Consider the following 25,257-nt stretch of genomic DNA (forward strand, 5'->3'; position numbering starts at 1 on the left):
CAAACTCCCGTCGCCGGTACTCTAGGGAAGCGGGTTCAGGTCGACCGGGTTCCAGAGATTATACCGATACAGCCGGTAGCTCCAGCTCAGCCTGATGTTAGGGCAGCAGTTTTTGAGGCGGAGCTGCTCAGACTTGAGAGGTACAAGAAGTACCTCCCTCCTACCTTCAGTGGATTGGCGTCAGAGGATGCCCAAGATTTTCTGGAGAATTGTCACCGTATTCTTTGTACTATGGGTGTAGCAGAGGCGAGTGGGGTTTCTTTTACTACATTCCAGCTTAGAGGAGCAGACTATTAGTGGTGGCGTGCTTATGAGTTGAGTAGTCCGGATGAGGCTGCTTCACTTACATGGACTCAGTTCTCGGACATATTTTTGAGAGAGTATGTCCCTTAGAGCCTCAAGGACGCATGGCGTGCGGAGTTTGAGCAGTTGTGCTAGGGTGCTATGACTTTATCAGAGTATGTAGTTTGCTTCAGTGATTTGGCCCGACATGCACCAACCTTGGTTGCCACAGTTCGAAAGAGGATTCGTCGGTTTAATGAGGGACTCCACCCCAGTATCCGGATCAGTATGGCCAGGGAGTTGGATATGGATATTTCTTATCAGTAGGTTGTGAGTATTGCCAGGATATTGGAGGGCATGCTTGCTCGGGATAGAGAGGGGAGGGAGGTCAAGAGGTCTCGAGAGTCTGGCACTTACAGCGGTACTCATTCCCCAACTGCAGTTCGACATGGTTAGGGGTTATGTGGGTCGACCTGTTCATTCATCTCTTCCAGCCGCCAGTGGTGTTCCAGCTCCTTCTAGACCCCAGGAGCCTTATTATGCACCACCAGTGTCTAGTATGCCTCTTGCATGTGGTGCTTTTAGTGGCCAGTCCACCAGACCTGGCCCGAGCCCCGAGCCAGTCACATCAGCCACGCTCTTTGAGAGCTTGTTTTGAGTGTGGAGACACCCGCCATATGGTTAGGGATTGCCCCAGACTTAGGAGGGGTGCACCTCTATAGACTTCTCAGCCACCACGTGCTCCACCGGGTCCCCAGGCTATGATTCCAGCACCAGCTACCGCCCCACCTGCTCAGCCAGCTCGAGGTCGAGGTCGGGGAGGTCGAGGTCACCCTAGAGGGGGAGGCCAGGCCAAATATTAGTGGTTTTGAGACCAGAGCCGATTTATTATTGCTCAGTATGGTAGACTTTAATGTTATCTTGGGCATGGACTGGTTGTCGCTCCATTATTCTATTCTTGATTGCCAAGATAAGACCGTGACGCTGGCTATGCCAGGATTTCCACGATTAGTATGGAGAGGTACCATAGAGTATACTCCCAACATAGTTATTTCATTTCTTAAAGCTAAACGAATGGTTGAGAAGGGCTATGACACGTATCTATCTTATGTGAGAGATGTCTGTATTGATGCCCCTACAGTTGAGTCAGTCCCAGTAGTGAGGGACTTTCCAGATATGTTTCCAGCTGATCTTCTGGGCATGCCGCCCGACGAAGATATTGATTTTGGCATTGATTTGTTGCCGGGCACTCAGCCCATCTCCATTTCTCTGTATCGTATGGCTCCTCCTGAGTTGAAGGAGTTGAAGGATCATTTACATGAGTTGCTTGGTAAGGGATTCATTCGGCTCAGTGTGTCACCTTGGGGTGCTCCTGTCTTGTTTGTGATGAAAAGGATGGCTCTATACATATGTGCATTGATTATCGCCAGCTGAACAAAGTTACAATGAAGAATAGGTATCCATTGCCTCGTATTGATGATATATTTGATCAATTACAGGGTGCCAGAGTATTTTCCAAGATTGACTTACGTTTAGGCTATCATCAGTTGAAGATTCGGGAGCCAGATATCCCGAAAACTGCTTTCAGGACTCGGTATGGTCACTACGAGTTCCTTGTGATGTCTTTTGGGCTGACCAATGCCCCGACAGCTTTTATGCACTTGATGCATAGTGTGTTCCGGCCTTATCTTGACTCATTCGTCATTGTATTTATTGACGACATCCTGGTGTATTCCCGGACTCGGGAGGATCATGAGCAACACCTGATAACTGTGCTACAAAACTTGAGAGGAAAGAAGTTGTATACAAAATTGTCAAAGTGTGAATTTTGGCTAGACTTAGTATCATTCTTGTGTCATGTAGTATCGAGTGATGGGATCCAGGTAGATCTGAAGAAAATTGAAGCAGTGTAGAGTTGGCCCAAACCGTCCTCAGCTACGAAAATCCTGAGTTTTCTTGGTTTGGCGGTGTATTACTGTCGATTTGTAGAGGGTTTCGCATCTATTGTAGCACCTATGACCAGGCTGACCCAGAAGGGTGCTCCGTTCAGGTGGACAGAGGAGTGTGAGGAGAGCTTTCAGAAGCTCAAGACAGCTTTGACTACAACCCCAGTATTGGTATTGCCTATAAGTTCGGGGTCTTATACTGTATATTGTGATGCGTCGCAGATTGGTCTCGGCGCGGTGTTGATGCAGGACGGTAGGGTTATTGCCTACGCATCCAGACAACTGAAGGTGCATGAAAAGAACTATCCTGTCCATGACCTTGAGTTAGCAGCTATTATTCACGCCTTGAATATTTGGTGGCACTATTTGTTCGGTGTCCCTTGTGAGATTTACACCGATCATCGAAGTTTGTAGCATCTGTTCAAGCAAAAGGATCTTAACTTGCGTCAGCGGAGGTGGTTAGAGCTGCTTAAGGATTATGATATCATCATTTTATACCATCTCGGGAAGGCCAATATAGTGGCCGATGCTTTGAGTCACCGGGTGGAGAGTTTGGGGAGCTTAGCATATCTACCAGCAGTAGAGAGGCCATTGGCGTTAGATGTTCAGGCCTTTATGAGCCAGTTTGTTAGATTGGATATTTCTGAGCTGAGTCGAGTATTGTCTTGTGTGGTCTCTCGGTCTTCTCTTTATGATCGTATCAGGGAGCGTCAATATGATGACCCCCATCTGCTTGTCCTTAAGGACACGCTTCAGCACGGTGATGCTAAGGAGGTCACTATTGGATATGATGGTGCATTGAGGATGCATGACATGCTATGTGTGCCCAATGTAGATGGGTTGCGTGAGTTGATTCTCTAGGAGGCTCACAGTTCGCGGTACTCCATTCATTCAGGTGCCGCGAAGATGTATCAGGACTTGAGACAGCATTACTGGTGGAGAAGAATGAAGAAGGACATAGTGAAATATGTAGCTCGGTTTCTAAATTGCCAACAGGTAAAGTATGAGCATTAGCAGACATGCAGATTGCTTCAGAAGTTAGAGATTCCGGAGTGGTAATGGGAGCGTATCACTATGAATTTCGTTGTTGGGCTTCCATGGACTCAGCGGAAGTTTGATGCAGTTTGGGTGATTGTGGATAGGCTGACCAAGTTATCTCATTTCATTCCTGTGATGATTACCTATTCTTCCAAGTAGTTGGCTTTATATCCGTGAGATTGTCAGGCTTCATGGTGTACTGGTATCTATCATTTCTGACCGGGGTACACAAATTACATCACGGTTCTTGAGGGTTGTACAATATGAGTTGGGTGCTCGGGTTGAGTTGAGCACAACATTTAACCCTCAGAAGGACGGACAGTCCGAGTGCACTATTCTGATACTAGAGGATATGCTTCGTGCTTGTGTGATAGATTTTAGGGTTGCTTGGGACCAGTTCTTGCCACTTGCGGAGTTTGCTTATAATAACAGTTATCAGTCGAGCATTCGGATGGCATCGTATGAGGCCATATATTCGAGGCGGTGCCGGTCTCCAGTGGGTTGGTTTAAGCCGGGTAAGGCTAGATTATTGGATATAGACTTGGTTCAGGATGCCCTGGATACGATGAAGGTGATTCAGGATCGACTTCGCATAGCCCAGTCCAGACAGAAGAGTTATGCAGACCAGAAGGTTCGCGATGTTGCATTCATGGTTAGAGAGCGGGTCCTGCTCTGGGTGTCACCCATGAAGAGTGTTATGAGGTTCGGAAAGAAGGACAAACTGAGCCCAAGGTTTGTCGGCCCATTCGAGGTGTTGCAGCGTGTTGGGGAGGTTGCCTTGTCTCCCAGTCTAGCAGGGGTTCACCCAGTATTCCATGTTTCTATGCTCCGGAAGTATCACGGCGATCCGTCTCATGTGTTGGATTTCTGCTCTGTCCAGTTGGACAAGGATTTATCTTATGTTGAGGAGCCGGTGGCCATTTTGGACAGGTAGGTGCATAAGCTGAGGTCAAAGAACATTGCTTCCGTGAAGGTTCAGTGAAGGGGTCAGCCGGTCGAGGAGGCGACTTGGGAGACCGAGCATGATATGCGCAACCGTTATCCTCATCTTTTTACCACTTCAGGTATGTCTCTGTGATTGTTCGAGGGCGAACGATTGTTTTAAGTGGGGGGGGGGGATGTAACAACCCGGCCTGTCGTTTTGAGTGTAATAGCCTTGATTCCCTATTTACTGTTTTCCCCGTATCTGTTTTTGCTTATGTGACTTGCCGGGAGGTTTTGTTTGTAGTTTCGGAGTGTTTTGGGATACTTAATCCCTAAAACAGAAGCTTAAGTCTTAGGATTATGACCGTAGTTGGAACTATGTAGAGACGACTCTAGAATGGAGGTTCGTCAGTTCTGTTAGCTTCGTTGGGTGATTTTGGACTTAGGAGCATGTCTGGATTGTGAATTGGAGGTCTGTAGCTAAATTACGCTTGAAATGGCAAAAATTGAATTTTTCGGAAGTTTGACCGGTAGTGGACTTTTTGATATCAGGGTGGGATTCCGATATCGGAAGTTGGAGTAGGTCTGTAATGTCGAATATGACTTGTGTGCAAAATTTTAGGTCAATCAGACGTGGTTTGATAGGTTTCGGCATCAATTGTGGAAGTTTGGAACTTTAAAGTTTATTAGGCTTGATTCGAGGTGTAATTCATAATTTTAGCGTTGTTTGATGTGATTTAAAGGCTCGACTAAGTTTGTATGGTGTTGTAGGACTTTTTGGTATGTTTGGTTGAGGTCCCAGGGGCCTCGGGTGTGTTTCGTATGCTTAACGGATTGAATTTGGACTTAGGCTAGTTGCTGAAGATTTTCTGGTTTCTGGTGTTTTCGCACCTGCGGAGGGGAGACCGCAGGTGCGGGATCGCACGTGCGGAAGGAGGAGCGCAGGTGCGGTTTGGTCAAGCTGGTTTGTGAGCACATGTGCGAAAGGGGATCCGCATCTGCGCATCCGCAGATGCGGAGGATTGACCACAAGAGTGAGAAGGGGCGGCATGTGCAGAGTCGCAGATGCGGAAGGTCATCCGCAGAAGCGGGCCCGCAGGTGCATGCCCTGGTCTGCAGAAGCGGATCTTTGGACCTTAAGCCATCTGGCATATGCGATGGAAATTCCGCAGGGGCGGTGTCGCATGTGCGACTGGTGGTCCACAGGTGCGCAATTTCTGGACAAAACACTGAAATGCAAGGGTTCGCGATATTTGCTCATTTTAGACATTTTGAGCTCGGGTTTGGCAATTTCTTGAGAGCATTTTTGAGGGATTTCTTGAGGTAAGTCCCTTGTACTTATTTTTGATCAATAATCTTGCTTCCCCATTTATTGTTTCACCTAGTTAGTGTGTACTTAAGGTGAAAATTGGGAGTTGGAGGTTAGGGATTTGGTGTCGGATTTTTGAAATTTTGTTATGGGTGAACTCGTGAGTGAATGGGTGTTCATATTTCATGACTTTTACCCGATTCCGAGATGTGGGCCCGAGTCGACTTTTTAGGATGATTTTCGCAATTTTTGTTAAAGTCTTGATTTCATTAATTAGATTAGTCTATTGTAGTTGTATTTATGATATGTAATTATTTTTAGCTAGATTTGGGCCATTCAGAGTCAGATATTCGTGGAAAAGTCATTGTTACCGATTGATTGAGCATGATTCGAGGTAAGTGGCTTGCCTAACCTTGTGTGGGGAAAATCCCCTTAGGATTTGGTACTGTTGTGATATGTGAGCGTCGTGTACGTAAGGTGACGAGTACGTACATGTAACTACCCGACCGATCATTTTGAGTAGTAATCTGTCCTTCCTTTAAATTGAGTTATACCGTTTAAATGAATATTAGCCTATTTTCCATTCTACATTGAGCTATTTCAATGTGTAGCTATCCTGTTTAGTTTAATATCGCATGTCTATGTGCTTTAACTGCTTATTTGAACTCTGTGAATCATGCCTATTTGATTTCATGCTTTTCCTTGTTCTTTGTTAGTATAACTGTAGAAATCTTGCTGTTAATTGTTGTATTTATCGGTTTGAGCTACATATTTACTTTTGAGACTATGAGGTGGTTCCTCGGGAGTTCTCCCAGCAAATTTACTTTTGAGACTACGAGGCGGTTCCTTGGGAGTTCTCCTTACACATTTACTTTTGAGACTACGCGGTGGTTCCTGGGGAGTTCTCCCGGTATATTTACTTTTAAGACTACGAGGCGGTCCTCGAGAGTTCTCCCTGCACATTTACTTTTGAGACTACGAGGCGGTACCTCGGGAGTTCTCCTTGTACATTTACTTTTGAGACTACAAGGCAGTTCCTCGGGAAATCTCCTCGCATATTTATTTTTGGGACAACGAGACGGTATCTTGGGAGTGCCCCTATTGTTATCACATTGTTGTATGTTGTTATTTCTCTGTGAATTCCTTCTATTAAATTCTCCGTTTTACTTCATTTTTATTATATCATATTTCTTGTTATTATACCCTAATAGGGCTCGGACCTGACCTCGTCACTACTCTACCGAGGTTAGGCTTAGCCCTTACTGGGTACCATTGTGGTGTACTCATGCTACTCTTCTGCACATGTTTTGTTGTGTGCAGATCCAAGTACTTCTTATCAGCCCCGCTATTAGCTGGGAGTGCTTGATGTTGTATGGAGACTTCAAGGTACATTTGCCGCATCCGCAGACCTCAGAGTCCCCCTTTATTCTCTCCTATGTCATTTACCTTTCGTACTTCTTTTGTTTGACTCTGGTGTATAGAGATACTAGTTTCCTTCTGTAGCTTGTGACTTATGATGTTCCGGGTTTTGGGAATACTATGTATTACTAGAGTGTTGGTTATTATACATGCCAAGCGGCATTGTTACTAGTTATTTAGTTATCCGCTGCTGTTAGTTGCCAAGTTTTACTTTTGTTTTGTTATTTTCCGCAATTTGTTAGGATTACCTAGTTGTAGAGACTAGGTGCCGTCACGATGTTATACAGAGGGAGTTTGGGTTGTGACATTATCGGAGGGATCGATGTTCCCCAAGGGCCAGTGTTTAAACGCACTAAAGTCTCGATCGTAAGGGAGAAGCAATCTCGGGCTCATGATTACATACCGAAAGGAACCTTGTCCTTCAACGACGAATACACAAAGGGAATCATACAACCCCATAACGATGTACTGGTAATATCTGTACTCATGAATAAGACTCAAGTTAAGCGTGTGTTAATTGATCCAGGTAGTTTGACCAACATCATTCGATCGAAGGTCCTAGAGCAACTCGGTCTGCAGGACCAGGTCGTGCCCGCGACCCTAGTACTAAACAGATTCAACATGGCATGTGAAACTACTAAGGGCGAGATAACTTTGCCAATAAATGTGACCGGGACCATCCAAGAATCGAAATTCCATGCGATCGAGAGCTACATGAGGTATAACTCCCTGTTTGGGAGACCATGGATCCACAACATGAGAGCAGTACCCTCGACCCTTCACTAGGTTCTAAAATTCTCAATACCAGAAGGAATCAGAACAATCTACGGGGAGCAACCCGCCGCAGAGGAAATATTTGCCGTCGACGAAGTGATTCCGATATCGTCACTCTCATCGGCAAAGGGGTCAAAATCGAAGGAAGAGACCAAATAGCAATCACAAATGTCGGCCTCGACCCAACTAGAAATGTAGGAGTGTGACGAAGATGATGATTATGGGATCCCTCGATCCTTCATAGTCCCCGATGATTCCGACGTTACCAAATCAACGGTCGAAGAACTGGAGCAAATCATATTAATCGAACAACTGCCTGAACGAAAGGTATACATGGGCATGGGGTTAAATCCCAAGCTTAGGAAAAACTTATTCAATTTCTTATAGCTAACATGGATTGTTCCACTTGGTCCCATCTCGACATGACAAGGATCCTACCGGAAATCACCACCCATAGACTAAGCTGGGATCCGAAGTTCCATCAGGTGAAGCAAAAAAGAAGACCCCAGTCCGAGGTCAAACATGCCTTCGTCAAAGACTGTTACACTCTATGTTTTTGTACGTGAAAGTATGCCATAAGTAAATTGATGAAATATCAGAAATGAGATGTTACATCCCGCATTTTCGTACTTAAAGTTTCGTCGTAAGTTAATCAACGTAAGCTCGGGAATGAGATTATTTTGAGGTTATAAGTATTATGCTATTTCAAACAAGTGATGAGTAAATTCGTGAAGGTGAGAGGGTAAGCAAATTGAAGAAAATGAGTTTTGTCGAAGTTTGGCAATTTGGGGATAAAATATGATCCAAGCTATAATACCTTATATTTATGGACTAGTGCCATAAAAGGTACCACATGACCATGATAGTAAGGTGCATAAAGTGTGTTAAAAGTGAGTAGTATTTTAAGTAATTTGAGATAATTTAAATTATGTGGATATTTGGTTAATTATGAATTTTTGGGTGGAAGATTAACAATGTAATTAAGGAATTGTGGATAATTATTGGGTGGAAAATCCCCCCTCCAACGTGGCAGCAAGATTTGGACAAAATAGTGTCTCTTAAGTTATATGGTAATGTAACATTTGGGGGAAATTTTGTGGCTTAGTCATCACAAGTGGGCCCACATCCACTAATACAAAGTCTTCTCTAAAATCACCAAATGAAGATGGTCTACTTACTAACGGATGAAAATGCTTCAGCAAAGATCATATTTTCAATAGCAACGTGATTTGCTTCAAGAATTGCATATGAAAATATACTGCGTAATAGCAACGGGATTTGCAATTCTAAGGGAGCACGGTACAATCTTTCTCAAGAATATCATACGGATTTTCTCCTACTTCAATCCGTAGTTACGTGTTTCGTCGCAATTAACATGTGTTAGAAGGATTGTCAAGAGAATCGGTTCAGGTATGTTAAGGCTATCCCTTCTTTCTTTTTGGCATGATCCATACGATACAAACGAAATGAGTAAACGAACAATTTTCATAAATGACTCTATTCATAGAAGTACTAAGGGTGTTTATATTCTTGATTCCCCATGTGAATCATTATTATATCTTCTGTTCATGGGTCTTAGAAAAATACGTATTTGATAAAGTTTATCCGAAAGGCATATTGATTTTATGACATTCTGAGAAATCTTATTAACGTATTTCTTATGCATTTCATGTATTTATACACGTACATTGACCCATGACCAGATGGCGTTATATACGCGTATATTATATGTATATGGGATATGGAAAAAGGTTACGGCGTTATATACGCACCACCACCTGATCAACTGGCATACGTTGATGATTTACCCACAGTGGCCGAGATGATATGATGGGATGCCCTCAGAGGCTTGATGATGTTATGAACGCATATACCTATGCATGGTATGACATTTATACGCATACACATGACATTATAAATATGAAATGATTCACAGAGCTATACATACTCGGTACATTATTTGTACTGACGTCCGTTTTGCCTGGGGACGCTGTGTTTCATGCCTGCAGGTCCCGATAGACAGGTTGAGAGCCCTCCAAGTAAGCTATCAGCTCAGCGGAAGGTGTTGGTGCGCTCCATTTGCTCCGAAGTTGCCTATTTGGTCAGTATACATTGGACACGTATTGATTGGTATGTCGGACCCCTTTCCTGGCCTTATGCCGTTTATCTACTCTTAGAGGCTTGTAGACATATGTCATGTATGTGAAAGGTTGTATGGCTTGTCGGCCTATGTTCAGTATACGAGTGACCATTTTGGTCTTATACCGTATGTCATATTTATAAGTTTGTATTACATGTTGGGTCGTCCTATGACATGTATTCCCTCATATTTTATTCTACTTATCTCATGACAGCCTTTCCGGCTCATTTATCAATGATAGTATGATATGAAAAATACGTTACGTTGGTACTCGGTTGAGTAAGGTATTGGGTCGTGAAAAAGACGAAAGCTTCTTAAAATAGGGTCAATCCGTGAAGTACAATACCCCGAATAGTTAGCAAACATAGTAGTAGTCCCTAAAACGGGGAATAAGCTTAGTAGAATGACATTAAATAAAGCATGCCCCAAGGATGATCAAGAAAAGACCTCATTCATCACTAAGTATGGTACCTACTGCTACAATGTAATGCCATTCGAGTTAAAAATACTGGTGCCACTTATCAACGCCTAGTAAATCGGATGTTCGAAGAACAAATAGGAAAATCTATGGAAGTTTACATTGATGACATTCTAGTTAAGTCCCTGCAAGCAGAGTACCATTTAAAGCACTTGCAGGGAACTCTCAGTGTATTGAAGAAGTACAACATGAAGCTAAACCCGAAAAAATATGCATTCGGGGTCGGGTCAGGGAAATTTCTCGGGTTCATGGTATCGAACCGAGGAATCGAGATCAACCTCTATGGCATCACGGTGGTAGACAACATAACGCCGTGCAAAGGTTAACCGGGCGCATGGCCGTCCTAAAGCGATTCATCTCGAGGTCCTCCGATAAAGGCCACCAATTTTTCTCGTTGCTAAAGAAGAAAAATAATTTCACATGGACCTCAGAATGCCAACAGGCTTTGGAAGAGCTTAAACGGTACTTATCAAGCCCGCCGTTGCTTCACATACTAAGGGCAGACAAACAACTTTACTTATATTTGGCAGTATCGGAAGTAGCGATAAGTGGAATCCTAGTCCGGAAAGAACGAGGTACGCAATTTCCCATTTATTATGTCAGCCGGACCTTAGGTGAGGCCGAAACTAGATATACCCACCTAGAAAAATTGGCGCTCACTTTGATAAGCGCCTCTAGGAAACTAAAACCATACTTTCAATGTCACCCCATATGTGTTGTAACAACATATCCACTTCGAAATGTTTTGCATAAACCCGAGCTTTTGGGACGGTTGGCCAAATGGGCCATAGAAATCAGCGAGTATGATATCGAATATCGACCCCGAACAGCAATTAAGTCTCAAATTTTGGCAAACTTCGTAGATGACTTCACACCGGCCCTAGTACCCGAGGCTGAAAGAGAGCTATTGATAAATTCGGGTACGTCCTCAAGAATCTGGACCCTCTTCACGAATGGTGCCTCGAACACAAAAGGGTCCAAGCTTCGCATCGTACTAAAACCACCCACAGGAAACATGATTAGATAATCTATTAGAAATGTGAATTTGACTAACAATGAGGCCGAATATGAGGCCATGATTGCAGGTCTCGAACTAGCCAAAGGCTTGGGAGCGGAGGTGATTGAGGTCAAATGTGACTCCCTCCTCGTAGTGAATCAGTTTAACGGAATCTTTTAAGTTAGAGAAGACCGAATGCAAATATACCTAGATAAGTTACAAGTAACTTTGCACCGATTTAAGGAGTGGACTTTTGTAACTGACGGTTCAAAACTGGTAATGTCCGACCAATGACTGACATGCATTTAATGCCTTGGTAACTAAACCGACGGGACGTTTGTCACATACGTCATAATCGAGCTCTTCGCTGACGTCGTCACCCACCGAGTCAGAATTTAGAATTCAGAAATTCATATCATTTATCGTCATCATCTTTCCGAGAAACGAAGGGACTATCTGTATACGGTCAAAACCGAGTTTGCCCTTCGTATGAATAATCGAGATTGGAACATGATAGACCAAGGTACGACTTCGTGTAATGTCAAGCCATGATATGAAGTTAGGTTACCGAGCTCGAGACCCAAAGGTCAAACAAAATGGAGGCGGGTCAAGATCGAGATAGACTAAGATCAAGGTCGAGCAAAATAAAGACCAGTCAATATTAAGATCGGCCTCGATCGAGATCGGGCTAAATAGAGACCGATCGAGGAAAGCTTATCCAGCCAAAAAACAGAAAGCCGGAATATCCACAATTGGGCGAGAATCTCGGCGGAAATCACGCATCATATCAAGGAGAGGCTAATTAATTAATTTATCATGGGATTCCTTGCTGTACTCTAAAAATTAAATTCAGAATCAGACCTCCCCACTATATAAAGTGGGGTCTGATTATTTGTAGGTAGATTCAATCAGATTCATAGAACATAAGGCAATATACTCTCTTTTTCTGGTTTTGATATTTAGTCATATTATTCTCCTATCAGTTACTCTCCATTCAGTTTGAGAGTGATAAAACTTGAAGGTTTATGCTAATTCATTCATTCGGTTTGCATTCATTGCTTTTATAGTCTATTTCGATATTCATTTATATATTTTCTCAATTTATACCGAATTATACTACATATCCTTAGAACCGCATATAAATTCAATTGTCATCCATTTTTCGGGTAAACAATATCTTAGTTTCAAGTGGATATGAATTTAATCTTCTTAAAGTGTAATTAAGGAAAAAAGAATAAAGAGATTGAGTTGAAATTAGTTTTTGCTCTCTGTTAAAATTTAATGATCAAAGGCAATCTCTTGTTGGCAATCATGATCCTCCTTCGACGAAGCCGTCACACCTAAAAACTCCGACGAACCTCGTAAATTTGAAAGGAGCTATTTTGGTGAAGAAGAATAAGGTTGTATTTATGGAGAAAAATTCAGGGAAAAGAGATGGGTAGAAAAGTTTTTGTTTTATAGTGGTGTGATGCGTATTTCATTGGGTTTGAAGGGCAAAGTAAAGTTGCAGTTGTGTAGTTATGGTTGTTCAGGTATTTGTTATGGTGGTGAGTAGGACGTGAAAGACTAGTACTGTAGCAGTCAGGGGTGGAGGTAGCATTGATTCTTGTATTTCGACTATTAATTTAGAATCCCGTAATTTAAAAATACTATAATTCCGAATCCATAAATAGCAGTGGCTCTGGTAGGAGAAGTGAAGCATAAAGAATGGTTCAACAGAAGTGGCAGTGGAAAATCAATAAAGAAATGCGGCGGTTGGCTGTGGCATGGTGACCGTTCGATGGATGAAGGAGCTGGTTAGGTTTTACTTTTACGGTTAGTTTTAGGTTTAGGACCAAAACAATACATTTTTTGTATAGATTAAGGACCTTTTCCATTAGGTGTTATATATTAGGGACCAAATGGATCCAAAGAACATACATTAGGGACCATTTTGACTCTACCTATTAATCTAATTGTGCATCTATACTATATGTATACAATGCATGAACTAAGTCGGAAGAGGACTTCTCTTCCTCACAAGTTACACCTTGTAGTACTAAAGTGATGCATTAAGTAATGTTAAGGGGACTACCCTAGTCTTTTAGGATTTATTGGTAGGGGTGTACATAGATCGGGTTGATTTAGATTTTATCAAACTAAACCAAACCAATTATATCGGTTTGGATTGATTTGGTTTTGTCGGATTTTTCGGTTTTTTTGTTACATGAATATTATTTCAATCTTGCATTATTAAAGTTATAGATAAAATTTTGGTAAGTGAATATATGTTTACAAAAAATTAACAAAAAATAACAAATATATGATCTATTAAAGTGATCTTATGGGAGAAACATTTTTAGTAACACATAATAGTTTATTTTCTTAGTCGTCTAACAATAATATTTGATTGATGTACGCTTTCAGGGTTAACCAAATTTAATAATTAAACATAAAAATCAATATGATACCTAAATAATGATATGTTATATATAATTTTAGATTATCGAAATACCACTTCAAATTCGAAAAATATATAATAAATCTTGACATATGAATATGAAAGAATAAATAGATGATTGACGCATTTCAATCAAATAATAAGAAAGTGAATAATTTATTATTTAAAGTAAATAAAAATAAATGCACTTTATAGTTCTATTAAATATTATATCCCATGAGAGGATCTTAAATATTTCTAAACATCTTTTAATTAAAATTCTATATAAAGTCTTAAAATTATATATAAAATATTATATATTTATATGTCGGTTTGGTTTGAATTTTTTTACTAAATACAAAACCAAATCAAACCAAACCTAGTCGGGTTTTTTAATCGGTTTGGTTTGACTTTTCGGTTTGGTATGATATTTCGGTTCGATTTGTACACCCCTACTTGCGGGAAATCAAAGAAAAATAAAGCCTAACTAAGTCTGTGCTACTGCTACAGCTGTCTGCTCAAGGTAGAATAGAAATTAAATGAACAGAGATAACCATTTTATCTCCTCCCGACTTCAAATCTATTCTGTATTATTTATAAACAAATTGAGATGACTAAGATAAGTACTGGTCAGAAGTCAGAACTCTAAAGTTGACTATATTCTACAAGTAGTCTCAAAATCGTCATTGGGCCACTTCTGATAAGCAAACTTTTGGTTGACAAACTATATTCTAGTTTCTCTTAATTTCTCTTTATTTTTTGAATGGATAGGTGATCAGTATAATTAGTCGCCATTATTTAAGCCTTACAAATCTTCAGTTTGTCCACTTAGCAAATAATTCAGGATTTAGGGCTATACCTATCAAATATCTTAAATTAGCCATGGCGATGAACAACTAATTAATACCAGAATGAAAGGAAAAATAATATAAAAAAACAAGAGATTCCCTATACCACTGGAGACTCAACCGATACAACAGCAAATCAGCTGATAACTATTGGCTGGATCGAGCAGTTTTAATAAAAATAGGGAATTGGGCCAAATATACCCCTACTTTGATATATTGTTTAAATTTACTCTCCATTGTACTATTGGATCAAATCTATCCTTACCATTAGCAAAGTTTTCAAATTTTCCCTCTAACATAACGGAAAGCCCCAAATCCTTTCTATTTACTGCAATTCTTCCCACAAATCAGTCATCTACTTCGTGTAATCCACCATAAATGGAAGTGCGAAGTTACAACATAATTATTCCCCTTGTCTTTGGTTATGCTCAAACCATATATGAAATGCGAAATTCACAGTTAATGGGTATGTCTCCAACAGAATGAGGATGCGTGAAATATCGTAGATAATTTGGAAGTGATTTATTTGATTCTTCAGGTGGTCGAAATGCATTCGCTTATGAAATTGTTACTAATATTTACTATTTTGTTTATGGACTACAAGCATAACAAGGCCGTAGGTATCCATGTAAATGCATTCTCTTTCGGATTTAGCATGTCATTTGATGCAAATGTTGCTTGCGAAAGCACTTTTGCATGAAATTTGTGACATATGATTCTTTAGTATTGTTTGAGAAATCCTAAATTAAATGATCTGTTAAAATTTATGTCCAGCTTCAGAACATCCTTTCAAAGAAATATTTACTAGTGTTTCCATGCCTGGAGTTGGCAAGTTTGGTAAGTCTTCCTGCTCTAAATAATCAAGTGGAATAAGAAATTAACTTGTCGAGGATATTTTCTTATATGGTAGAGCACACGTAGGGATAAGTAATTTGTGAGAAAAAATTGTAGGAAATAGGAGGAACTTGGGATTTGGGGGCTTTCCTTTAGATTAGAGGGCAAATTTAAAAACTTTGCTAACAGTAAGAGTAAATTTGACCCGATAGTATAATAAAGAGTATATGTGAACAATATATCAAAGTAGAATAATATATTTGGCAATTTTCCCATAAAAATAACATCTGGTCAAACCCAAACCATCCATCAAAATGATACTAGCACAATATTACTAGTAATAATTAGCACTAGAATGAATTTTATATATATATAAAAAAAAAAAAAAAAAAAAAACCTTACCCATAGCTTTTCTTAATCAAGGCATGAAAGAGACCTCTCTCTTACCTATGGCATGCCCCATGACTCACTTTAGTGTTATATTTCTGGCCCTGCATTATGTTCTTGTAATTTTACTCTATCAAATTTTCAGTCTCATTTTGGTAAAGATTTACTCCGAAATGGATATTTATATTAAATCAATGAATACGAGAAATATATGTCTTTCATATATACATATATTTCACTTAATTAATGGTTAAATGATATATATATATATATAAAAACTTTAATTAGTTGTTAAGTGTTAAGGTTAATTAAATTATTTCGTTTGATGTAAATTAAGATCGAGTGCGAGTAAGTATTTATTATTTTATTTTTAGATGCGCAGGCCCCTCTCCAATCCCCCCATGTCATCGATCCCACCAATCCCAAACACCTTTACTTGCCTTCTCGTTTACCTGACATCAGAACAACAATGTGTTCAAACTAGTGCACTATAAATAACAAGAATTGCAACATCTAAGTAAACATAGAGTATAGGAATCAAAGTGTGTGAAAAGGAGAGAACCAAAAAAGGAATGGAGAATAACCAACAAAACCAAGTCAATGGAGGAAGCAAGAGAATTGTAGCAGTAGCTGAGAGTCCACTACCTTCTTCCACAAATCCTAATAATGATTATCACGAGCCCCAGGTTTTCCCTTCATTCATTTTTATTTTATTTGTTCTTAAATTTCCCAAACAAATCTTGAAAATTCTCATGAAAATTATGTAGAAACATGGCTGGAAAAATTTCTTTGCATACGTGGGACCTGGTTTCCTTGTTTCCTTGGCATATCTTGATCCAGGAAATTGTAAGTCATGACTTATATATCTTTCTTTAATTACGTGCCTGAAAGTTTTTTAGTTCCCATAAAAAGTAAGAACACTTCAACTATTTATGCCTAGTTTTTCTTTTCAGTTGGTTTAAAACTAATAATTTGTTAATATTGTTGCAAATTAATGGTATAGTGGAAACTGATTTGCAAGCAGGAGCAAACCATGGATATGAGGTAATCAAAATGATAAACTTTGGTATGGCCAAAACTTTAGCTAGCATATATATATATATATATCTTACTCGTTCCTCCAAATTCTCAGCTTCTTTGGGTGATTCTCATTGGATTGATATTTGCTCTTATTATTCAATCACTTGCTGCTAATCTTGGAGTAAGCACTGGTAAGTTAGTCTAAACATCAATACATTACATTCACATTTTATTATTGCATATTTAATTTCCTATGAAAAGTTAACTCTTTCCTCCCATTTTTGTTTTCCAGGCAAACATTTATCAGAATTATGCAGGGCTGAATACCCAGTATTTGTTAAGTACTGTCTATGGATTCTAGCTGAGGTTGCTGTCATAGCTGCAGATATTCCTGAAGGCAAGCCTTCTATGAATTAAAGATACCTTTTCTTTTAAAAGAAAAATGGACAGACGATCAAATAATCTTATCAAGTCAATGATTTTCTGTATAATAGAAATAATATAATGGAATCTTTTACGTAGTAAGATAATAAAACATTAGTTTACTTATGATCCCAATAATGTTTTGTACTAAACTTTAATATAAACTTATTTTGCCTTCGGGTTTTTTGTTTGTTCTATTAGAGTTTGAGTATAAATGCATGAATATGACATACATACTTCTATATTAATTTTAAAGAAACAACTTGAAAGTATAAGGTCATTTACATTTTATCTATCAAATAAACTTTTTTTAATTAAATGATTTATGTCTTCCTCCCGGCAGTGATTGGGACAGCTTTTGCTCTTAATATATTGTTCCATATTCCTGTTTGGGTTGGAGTTCTTTGCACTGGTGTGAGTACTCTCCTCTTCATTGGCCTGCAGAGATATGGGGTAAGTTTGGTTAATTGCTTTTGGACCCCTTCATGTTTTATTTTATTTTTCCTATCACCCCCAAACAACCACAAAAAGATTAGAAGAAAAGTTTTAACTTTTAATTTACATATAGAAAACTTTTGTTTGATACATAACTAAATCCTCATGGATTCAGGGGTGTCGTACTCATAACTTCTTTACGCATTTGAACATGCATTATTTGAAGTAAAGAATGGAAACATTTTAACTTTTAATTTACTTTGAGAAAACTTTTGTTTGATACATAACTAATGCCAAGTTTATTTTTGGGCCAAAAGTACCTTTTTTAGCGAAAAGTACTTTTGGCCCAAAATTGAGGTGTTTGACCAAGCTTTTGGAAGAAAAAATGTGCTTTTGAGGAGAAGTAGAAACAGTTTTTGAGAAGCAAAAAAAATAGTTTCTCCAAAAGCACTTTTCTGAGAAACACTTTTGAGAAAAATACACTTAGAAGCAGTTTCAAAAGCTTGGCCAAATACATTACTGCTCAAAAGTGTTTTTCAAATTAATTAACCAAAAACAAACTGCTTCTTACCAAAAATACTTTTTAAAAAAGTACTTTTGAGAAAAACATTCTCAAAATAAGCTGATTTTAGAAGCTTGGCCAAACAGGTCATAAATCCCGAGATTCGGGATGTGGTAGGGTCCACTATCATGTACTTCACAAATTGATTAGGCAATTGCACAGTATTTCCTTTACAATTTTGGCTGTTATAATATATTTAGAAACCTTTGTTCGAGGAGTTTTCAAGTAAAATTGCAGTTTTCACCGATAAAGTTTAATATTATTTTCTAGTAAATTTTATGTCCATCAATTTTAATTTCAAACTCATTATTTTAACTATGTGAATAATTAAGCGTAGTGAATAACTTCAACTCTTGAGACTAATCTGACTAATTAACTTAATTACCTCAACCACTCTACTCGGGGGAGATTGTTAATAAATCACATAAATAATATTCAACTAAAAGTTAGATGTTTTCTGTAGAACTCTAACTCTAGGCAAATGAAATGTTGTAGTTATATGTTCAATGAAACTTGTTAAATATTTTATTTACAATATTTATAAATAAAACCACAGATTGCGTACGCGTTATAGTTTGTCTTAATTTATGAATGAGATTAATTGTTTGGGTGTATTCTAGTACTTTTAATTTGTTGGTTGGTTTTATAATTGATTATTATTGGGGACAGGTGAGAAAGCTAGAATTGCTAATAGCAGTGCTAGTGTTCGTAATGGCAGCGTGCTTCTTCGGGGAAATGAGTTATGTAAAACCTCCTGCTAAAGAAGTCCTCAAAGGAATGTTCATTCCTAAGCTTAATGGCAATGGCGCCACTGCTGATGCTATTGCCTTGTTGGGTGCTCTCGTCATGCCGTAAGTTTCAAACTCATTTTATATACTCCTATGACTTGTCATTAATTCTCTCTTTATATATTTACAGGCACAACCTCTTTCTTCACTCAGCCCTTGTGCTCTCTAGGAAAATACCACACTCAGTTCGTGGCATTAATGTAAGTTCCAATATTTAAAGTTTTTTCTTGTAGAGGAAGGAACTGAAAAATGATGTTGAATTTAATTTGCAGGATGCATGTAAATACTTCTTGATAGAGAGTGGATTTGCACTCTTTGTAGCCTTCCTAATCAATGTGGCAGTTATCTCTGTGTCTGGTACTGTTTGCGGAGCTGACAATCTCTCTCAAGAGAATAAAGATAGTTGCAGTGATATCACTTTGAACTCTGCTTCTTTTCTTCTCAAGGTATACAACAATCCTGCCCTGGAATATTTTTGTTCTTTTCTCCAAAATGATAAATTAACTAACTGGTTAACATTATGTTTAATTTTAATTCACAGAATGTACTTGGAAAATCAAGTTCTACGGTTTATGCCATTGCCTTATTAGCCTCGGGACAAAGCTCTACCATTACTGGTACTTATGCTGGCCAATTTATCATGCAAGTAAGTGTACAGATTTTTCAATCCTTTTTCGTTATCATTACAATACTTATAAATAATGTCTAATTATCATATTGTTTTGTGTGAATTAGGGATTCTTGGATCTTAAGATGAAGACATGGTTAAGGAATTTGGTTACTAGGCTTATTGCTATTACTCCAAGCCTCGTTGTTTCAATTATTGGAGGATCATCTGGAGCTGGCAGGCTAATCATTATTGCTTCAGTTAATATTACTGCCTTTTATTTTCTTTACATCCTTTTTTACATTTTTGAAAGGAAAAAATAACCTTTTTTGCGCCATTTTTCAGATGATCCTTTCTTTTGAACTTCCATTTGCTCTCATTCCACTGCTCAAATTCAGTAGCAGTTCCACCAAGTTAGGACCACACAAGAACTCAATTTATGTAAGCCACGATCCTTATAATCACAATCGTTTTTCAAAATAAACAGATTCTAGAAGCTTGGCTAGATAGATTCTCGAATACTAATGTTTCGTTTTCTTTGATTATTTAGATTATCGTGATCTCGTGGATACTTGGGCTAGGGATCATCGGCATCAATATCTACTACCTCACCACAGCTTTTGTAGATTGGCTAATACACAACAATTTGCCTAAAGTTGGAAATGTGTTCATTGGGATCGTAGTATTTCCGTTGATGGCTATCTATATTCTGTCAGTGATTTACCTTATGTTTCGAAAAGACACTGTTGTCACCTACATTGACCCAATTAAGGACAATCCAAATGCTCAACGCTATATGGAAGATGGAATAAACAATATGGAATTGGTAGATCGTGTTCCTTATAGAGAGGATCTTGCTGATATCCCACTTCCACAATAAGTTTAATTCTCATTGTAACTCTTTGCACTCTTAATTTTGTGCTCTGTCCAAAAATAAAATAAAAGGGGCGTGTGTTATGGTGTCTATTTCAAATTTCGCACGATTTTGGCATTAGTTTGTAACTAGGTTCGTCACCCAAATCTTGAATCGGATCACTTGAGTAAGCAACCAAACCTCCCATATCCAAAACCGTTCCGGTGTCATAGCAACTTTCATTCTAACAGTTTGTTTGGGTGATTGTTTCTCATTGTATTATCAATTTAAATACAATATTTATTTTGATTGTTGCTTAAAATTTATTATAATATATCTCAAGAAAATACCTAAATGTCACATCCCAAAATCCCAGCCAAGAGGTCGTGATGCTGCCTAACTCCACTTGCTAGGCAAGCCTTAACACTAATTAAAGAGACAAGACTAAATATTTAACGATATAATATCATAAATAAAGAGTAAAAGATTCGAAATTATATAATAAGTCTAAAACCATTACAACGGTCTAAACAACACCCCAAGACTAATGTCACTAAATACATGAGCTCTAGAGAGTGATAAATACAAGGTCTAAAATAACTACAATATTGTCTGAAACAGGGGAATAGTGATAGAAATATAAAAATGTGACTTCAAGGCCTGCGAACGGATAAGCATCACTACCTTGAGTCTTCCAAGTATCCAAGCTAAGCACCTCTCGGGACTCCGCTGGTGCCAACACCTGAGTCTGCATAAGAAGTGCACAAGTTTAGTATGAGTACAACCAACCCAATGTACTCAGTAAATATCGAGCCTAACCTCGACGAGGTAGTGACGAGGCTACGACAAAATACGTACTTAATCACAACTTATGCAGGTAATAAATAGAAAATAAATAGTAGAACAACGAGTAAAGTAACAGAAAGATGAGAAAACGAAGAAAGACGAATACATAAGGAAAATACCAACTAAAAGAACAAGTATAAAAGGTTCACGGAATAACAATATAGCATGATCTTATGAAGCAAATTCCACAAAGGAAGACAATATCATTAATGAAACACAAGAATTCGCATCATATATATTCATTGTAGTGAACAGTCCGATCCAACATAATACTGTTACAGCGAGCAATCCGATCCAATAGCCATATTGTTGTGGCGAGCAACCCGATCCAACATACCAATTTATATGGGAACACCCAACAAGCAATCGAACATGACAAAGTACATAATATAATATCAAAGAGGACGATTAAGCATCATTCATTAAGGAAAAGATGAACATGACCAAGGTAAAATAAGCAAATCAATATTTTCAAGAGCCAATCTTACTCATATATCTCAACAAGAGCCCACAACATGACCATTAACATGTGAATAATGAAGTAGCCTTACAATCCAGCATAACATAAGAAAATAGTACAAGAAATAAACAAAGGCACGAGTAAAACTAATTCTACCTGCATGCTATAAACTATGACAAATGCATATACACTCGTCACCATGCATATACGCCATCTCTAACACATTTAGCACATAGCAAGTAAATCATTTACAACCTAATTTCCCCAAGTCAAAGTTAACCAATATGCTTACCTCTTTTCGGAATAAGCTTAATACTCCAATACCTTTGTTTTTTAAAACCAAGTTTCCAAAAAATTTGAATCTAGCCAAATATTACTCAAATAAGTCAAAACAAACTTTAAAAACTCTCCTAGTATAAAAAAGGGTTAACCTTTACCCTATTTAGAAAATTCAATCCTGTCCCACGTGGTAAAAAAATCAGTAATCTAGATCAAAATTTCGATTACCTATTCTTCCCCAAGCTCAAATATGTAATTTGTTTCAAAATCCGACCTCAAATTGAGGTCTAAACCTCCAAAACACACTTTCTTTAGTTTCTACCAAAATTCCATTTTATACTCTTTGGAATCCTAGATTTAAGGATGAAAATCTATGGGAAATTATGAAAACTAATCAAAACTAAGTTAAAAATACTAACCTTTGAAGTTGGAAGAAAATCCTCTCAAACATATCCTCCTTACGAAGTCTAGGTCTAAAATATAGAGAAGATCAAACCAATCCCAAAACCTTCTTTATCCTAGCTGCAGATGTTGTAAATGCGAAAGAAATGTGAAGCTTGCAAATGCAATCAAATGACTGCAAACGATACTTCTCCCTTGAGCATTCACAATCGCATAATGCAACTCTCCCTTTGAAATTGCGACATCGCATTTGCGAATCATAGCATCGCAAATGCGACACTACCTGAGCTACCCCTTCTTCTCACAAATGCGAGGCGACATTCGCAAATGCGACCTTGCATTTGCGAACCTGTCATCGCAAATGCGATTACAACAACACTGGCAATGAAAACTTCCCAAAATCATCCGAACTATCTCGAAACTCATGTTATTGACTTGACATGTGTATTTGATATGTAGGCATAGAGATATATGTTTCTCATGCTAAATGGTAAATAGATGTTGTTGATTTGACATGTATATCTAACATGTAGGCATAGAGATGTATTTTCTTCGTGCTAGATGGTAATTGAAATGTTTTACCTGTTGTTGTTTAGTTGGAAATCACAGTTCTCTTGATATATTCATGTTTTAGTGATTTCGGTGGTAAGATCTGGGTGTGCTCGGGTATTTTCGAAGATTTATTTGAGATTGGGGTACCATCAGTTGAAGATCCAGGATTCAGATATATCTAATACGAACTTGCTCGAAGGCTCAAAATGCCAAAAATAATATCAAAGCCAAGCTTCAAACATCAAAACGGAATTCCAAAGTTCATAAGTTCAAACTTTTCAACTTTCAACTATAATCATTGAAAGTGCCTCGGTTCACTCAGGACCCAAATCAAACATACGTACAAGTCTAAAAGTATCATATAAATCTACAAAAATCGTTAAAATACCGACTCGGGATTGTTTACCAAGAATATTAACCGTGGTCAACTCCAACAACATCAACACTCTAGAAAAAAGGATTTCTCTTCCAGAACACATAAATTTTTTGAAAATCAAAAGGAACCATGTACACAAGTCATAAAACATAAAATGAATCTATTCAAGGCCTCAAATCATGAAATGGAAAGATAGAACTCAAAACTATCTATCGATTCGCTATATTCTCCATCTCTAAAAAAAGCGTTTGTCCTCAAACGAATATTAAAATGTACCTGAACTGGCAAAGAGATGCGGATATCTACTCCTCATATCGGACTCGGATCCCAAGTAGCCTCCCCAGTTGATTGCCCTTTCCAAAGCACTTTCGCATAAGGATTTTTCTTAGATCTCAATTTTTGAACCTATCGATCTGCAACAACTACCTGCTCTTATTCATAAGTTAAATTCTCATCAAGCTGCACCGTGCTGAAGTCCAATATAGGCGACTTGTCTTTATAATACTTCTGAAGCATCGAACATGAAATAGAGAATGTACCCGTGCTAGGTTGAGAGGCAATGAAAGCCTATAAGAAACTTCCCCAACTCTCTCTAACACCTCAAACGGGCCAATGAACCTCGGGCTCAACTTGCCCTTTTCCCCAAATCTCACCACACCCTTCGTTGGCTAAAACCTTTAAAAGTACCTTCTCGCCCTTTGTAAAAGTCACACCACAAACCTTCTTGTTTGTGTAACTCTTCTGCATACTATGCACTGTCCGAAGAAGATCCTGAATCAACTTTACCACCTCAAAAGCAGCACAAACCAAATTCGTACTCAACATCCTCACCTCACCAGGATCAAACCAACCAATAGGAGAACGACACTGCCTACTATATAAAACCTCATACGACACTATCTGAATGCTTGGCTGATAGCAATTGCTATAAGCGAACACCACCAATGATAGAAATTCCTGATGGCCTCCAAAACCAATAATACAGGCTCTCAACATATCCTCAAAGGTCTGAATAGTCTTCTTAGACTGACCATCTATCTGCGGGTGGAAAACAGTACTAAATTCCACCTGCTTACCCATCTGTCTGATGTTCATACTTCATTTGCTGGAAATTCAAACATCATGAAAAATGTCCAAAAATATCTTTCTTCATTGTTCGCCGCAGTAATGTTGTTTTAAGTCAAGATACATCTTCATGACACCTAGATGAATATAATACCCATAACTATGAGCCTCCTGAAGAATTAAATCCCCCGAACCAGCAATATTCAGTATACAAATTCGACCCTAAAGCTGCATAAAACCATCATCTCCAATCATAACCTTCTTTGGGCCACCTTGTTGCACTGTTTCCTTTATCACCAACAAGTGGGGATCATCAAACTAGTGAGCCTTGATGCACTCCAACAAAGACGACTGCCCTACAACACAAGCAAGAACTCTACTAGACTCCGAAATATCCAATCTCACAAATCTATTTGCGAAGGCCTGAATATCCATAGCCAAAGGCCTCTCCTTGGGTGGATTTATGTCAAACTACCCATGCTCTCTGTCTTTCTACTCAAAGCATCTGCTACCATATTTGATTTACCCAAATAATGCAAGATATTGATGTCATAATCCTTAAGCAACTCAAGCCATCTACGCTGCCTCAAATTCAAATCCTTAACTTAAACTAGTGTTGAAGACTGCGATGATCGGTGTAAACCTCACACGACACACCATACAACTAGTGCCTTCAAATATTCAAGGCATGAATAATGGCTGCTAACTCTAGATCATGAACATGATAATTCTTCTCATGGGTCTTCAACTGTCATGAGGCATAGGTAATCACCCTACCCTCCTGCATCAGAACA

At 38.7% G+C, this 25,257-nt stretch overlaps 2 protein-coding genes across 2 annotated transcripts; one reads left to right on the forward strand and one right to left on the reverse strand.

Annotated features, from left to right (window-relative positions):
- Nucleotides 1-16,294: 16,294 nt before the first annotated feature.
- LOC107760691 (metal transporter Nramp7.2-like) lies at nucleotides 16,295-20,596 on the forward strand. The gene is made up of 13 exons (XM_016578782.2): nucleotides 16,295-16,481; nucleotides 16,563-16,641; nucleotides 16,799-16,839; nucleotides 16,928-17,006; nucleotides 17,108-17,212; nucleotides 17,582-17,691; nucleotides 18,905-19,086; nucleotides 19,154-19,223; nucleotides 19,296-19,469; nucleotides 19,565-19,669; nucleotides 19,759-19,890; nucleotides 19,976-20,071; nucleotides 20,181-20,596. The coding sequence occupies exons 1-13, from the start codon at nucleotides 16,368-16,370 to the stop codon at nucleotides 20,508-20,510; spliced, it is 1,617 nt and encodes a 538-aa protein (XP_016434268.1). The 5' UTR covers nucleotides 16,295-16,367; the 3' UTR covers nucleotides 20,511-20,596.
- Nucleotides 20,597-23,830: 3,234 nt separating this feature from the next.
- On the reverse strand, nucleotides 23,831-24,478 carry LOC142167171 (uncharacterized). The gene is made up of 2 exons (XM_075227331.1): nucleotides 24,086-24,478; nucleotides 23,831-23,905 (listed from the first exon to the last, which is right to left on the reverse strand). The coding sequence occupies exons 1-2, from the start codon at nucleotides 24,476-24,478 to the stop codon at nucleotides 23,831-23,833; spliced, it is 468 nt and encodes a 155-aa protein (XP_075083432.1).
- Nucleotides 24,479-25,257: the final 779 nt, after the last annotated feature.

Source organism: Nicotiana tabacum, chromosome 12 (genome assembly GCF_000715075.1).
Source record: "Nicotiana tabacum cultivar K326 chromosome 12, ASM71507v2, whole genome shotgun sequence".
Taxonomy (NCBI): domain Eukaryota; kingdom Viridiplantae; phylum Streptophyta; class Magnoliopsida; order Solanales; family Solanaceae; genus Nicotiana; species Nicotiana tabacum.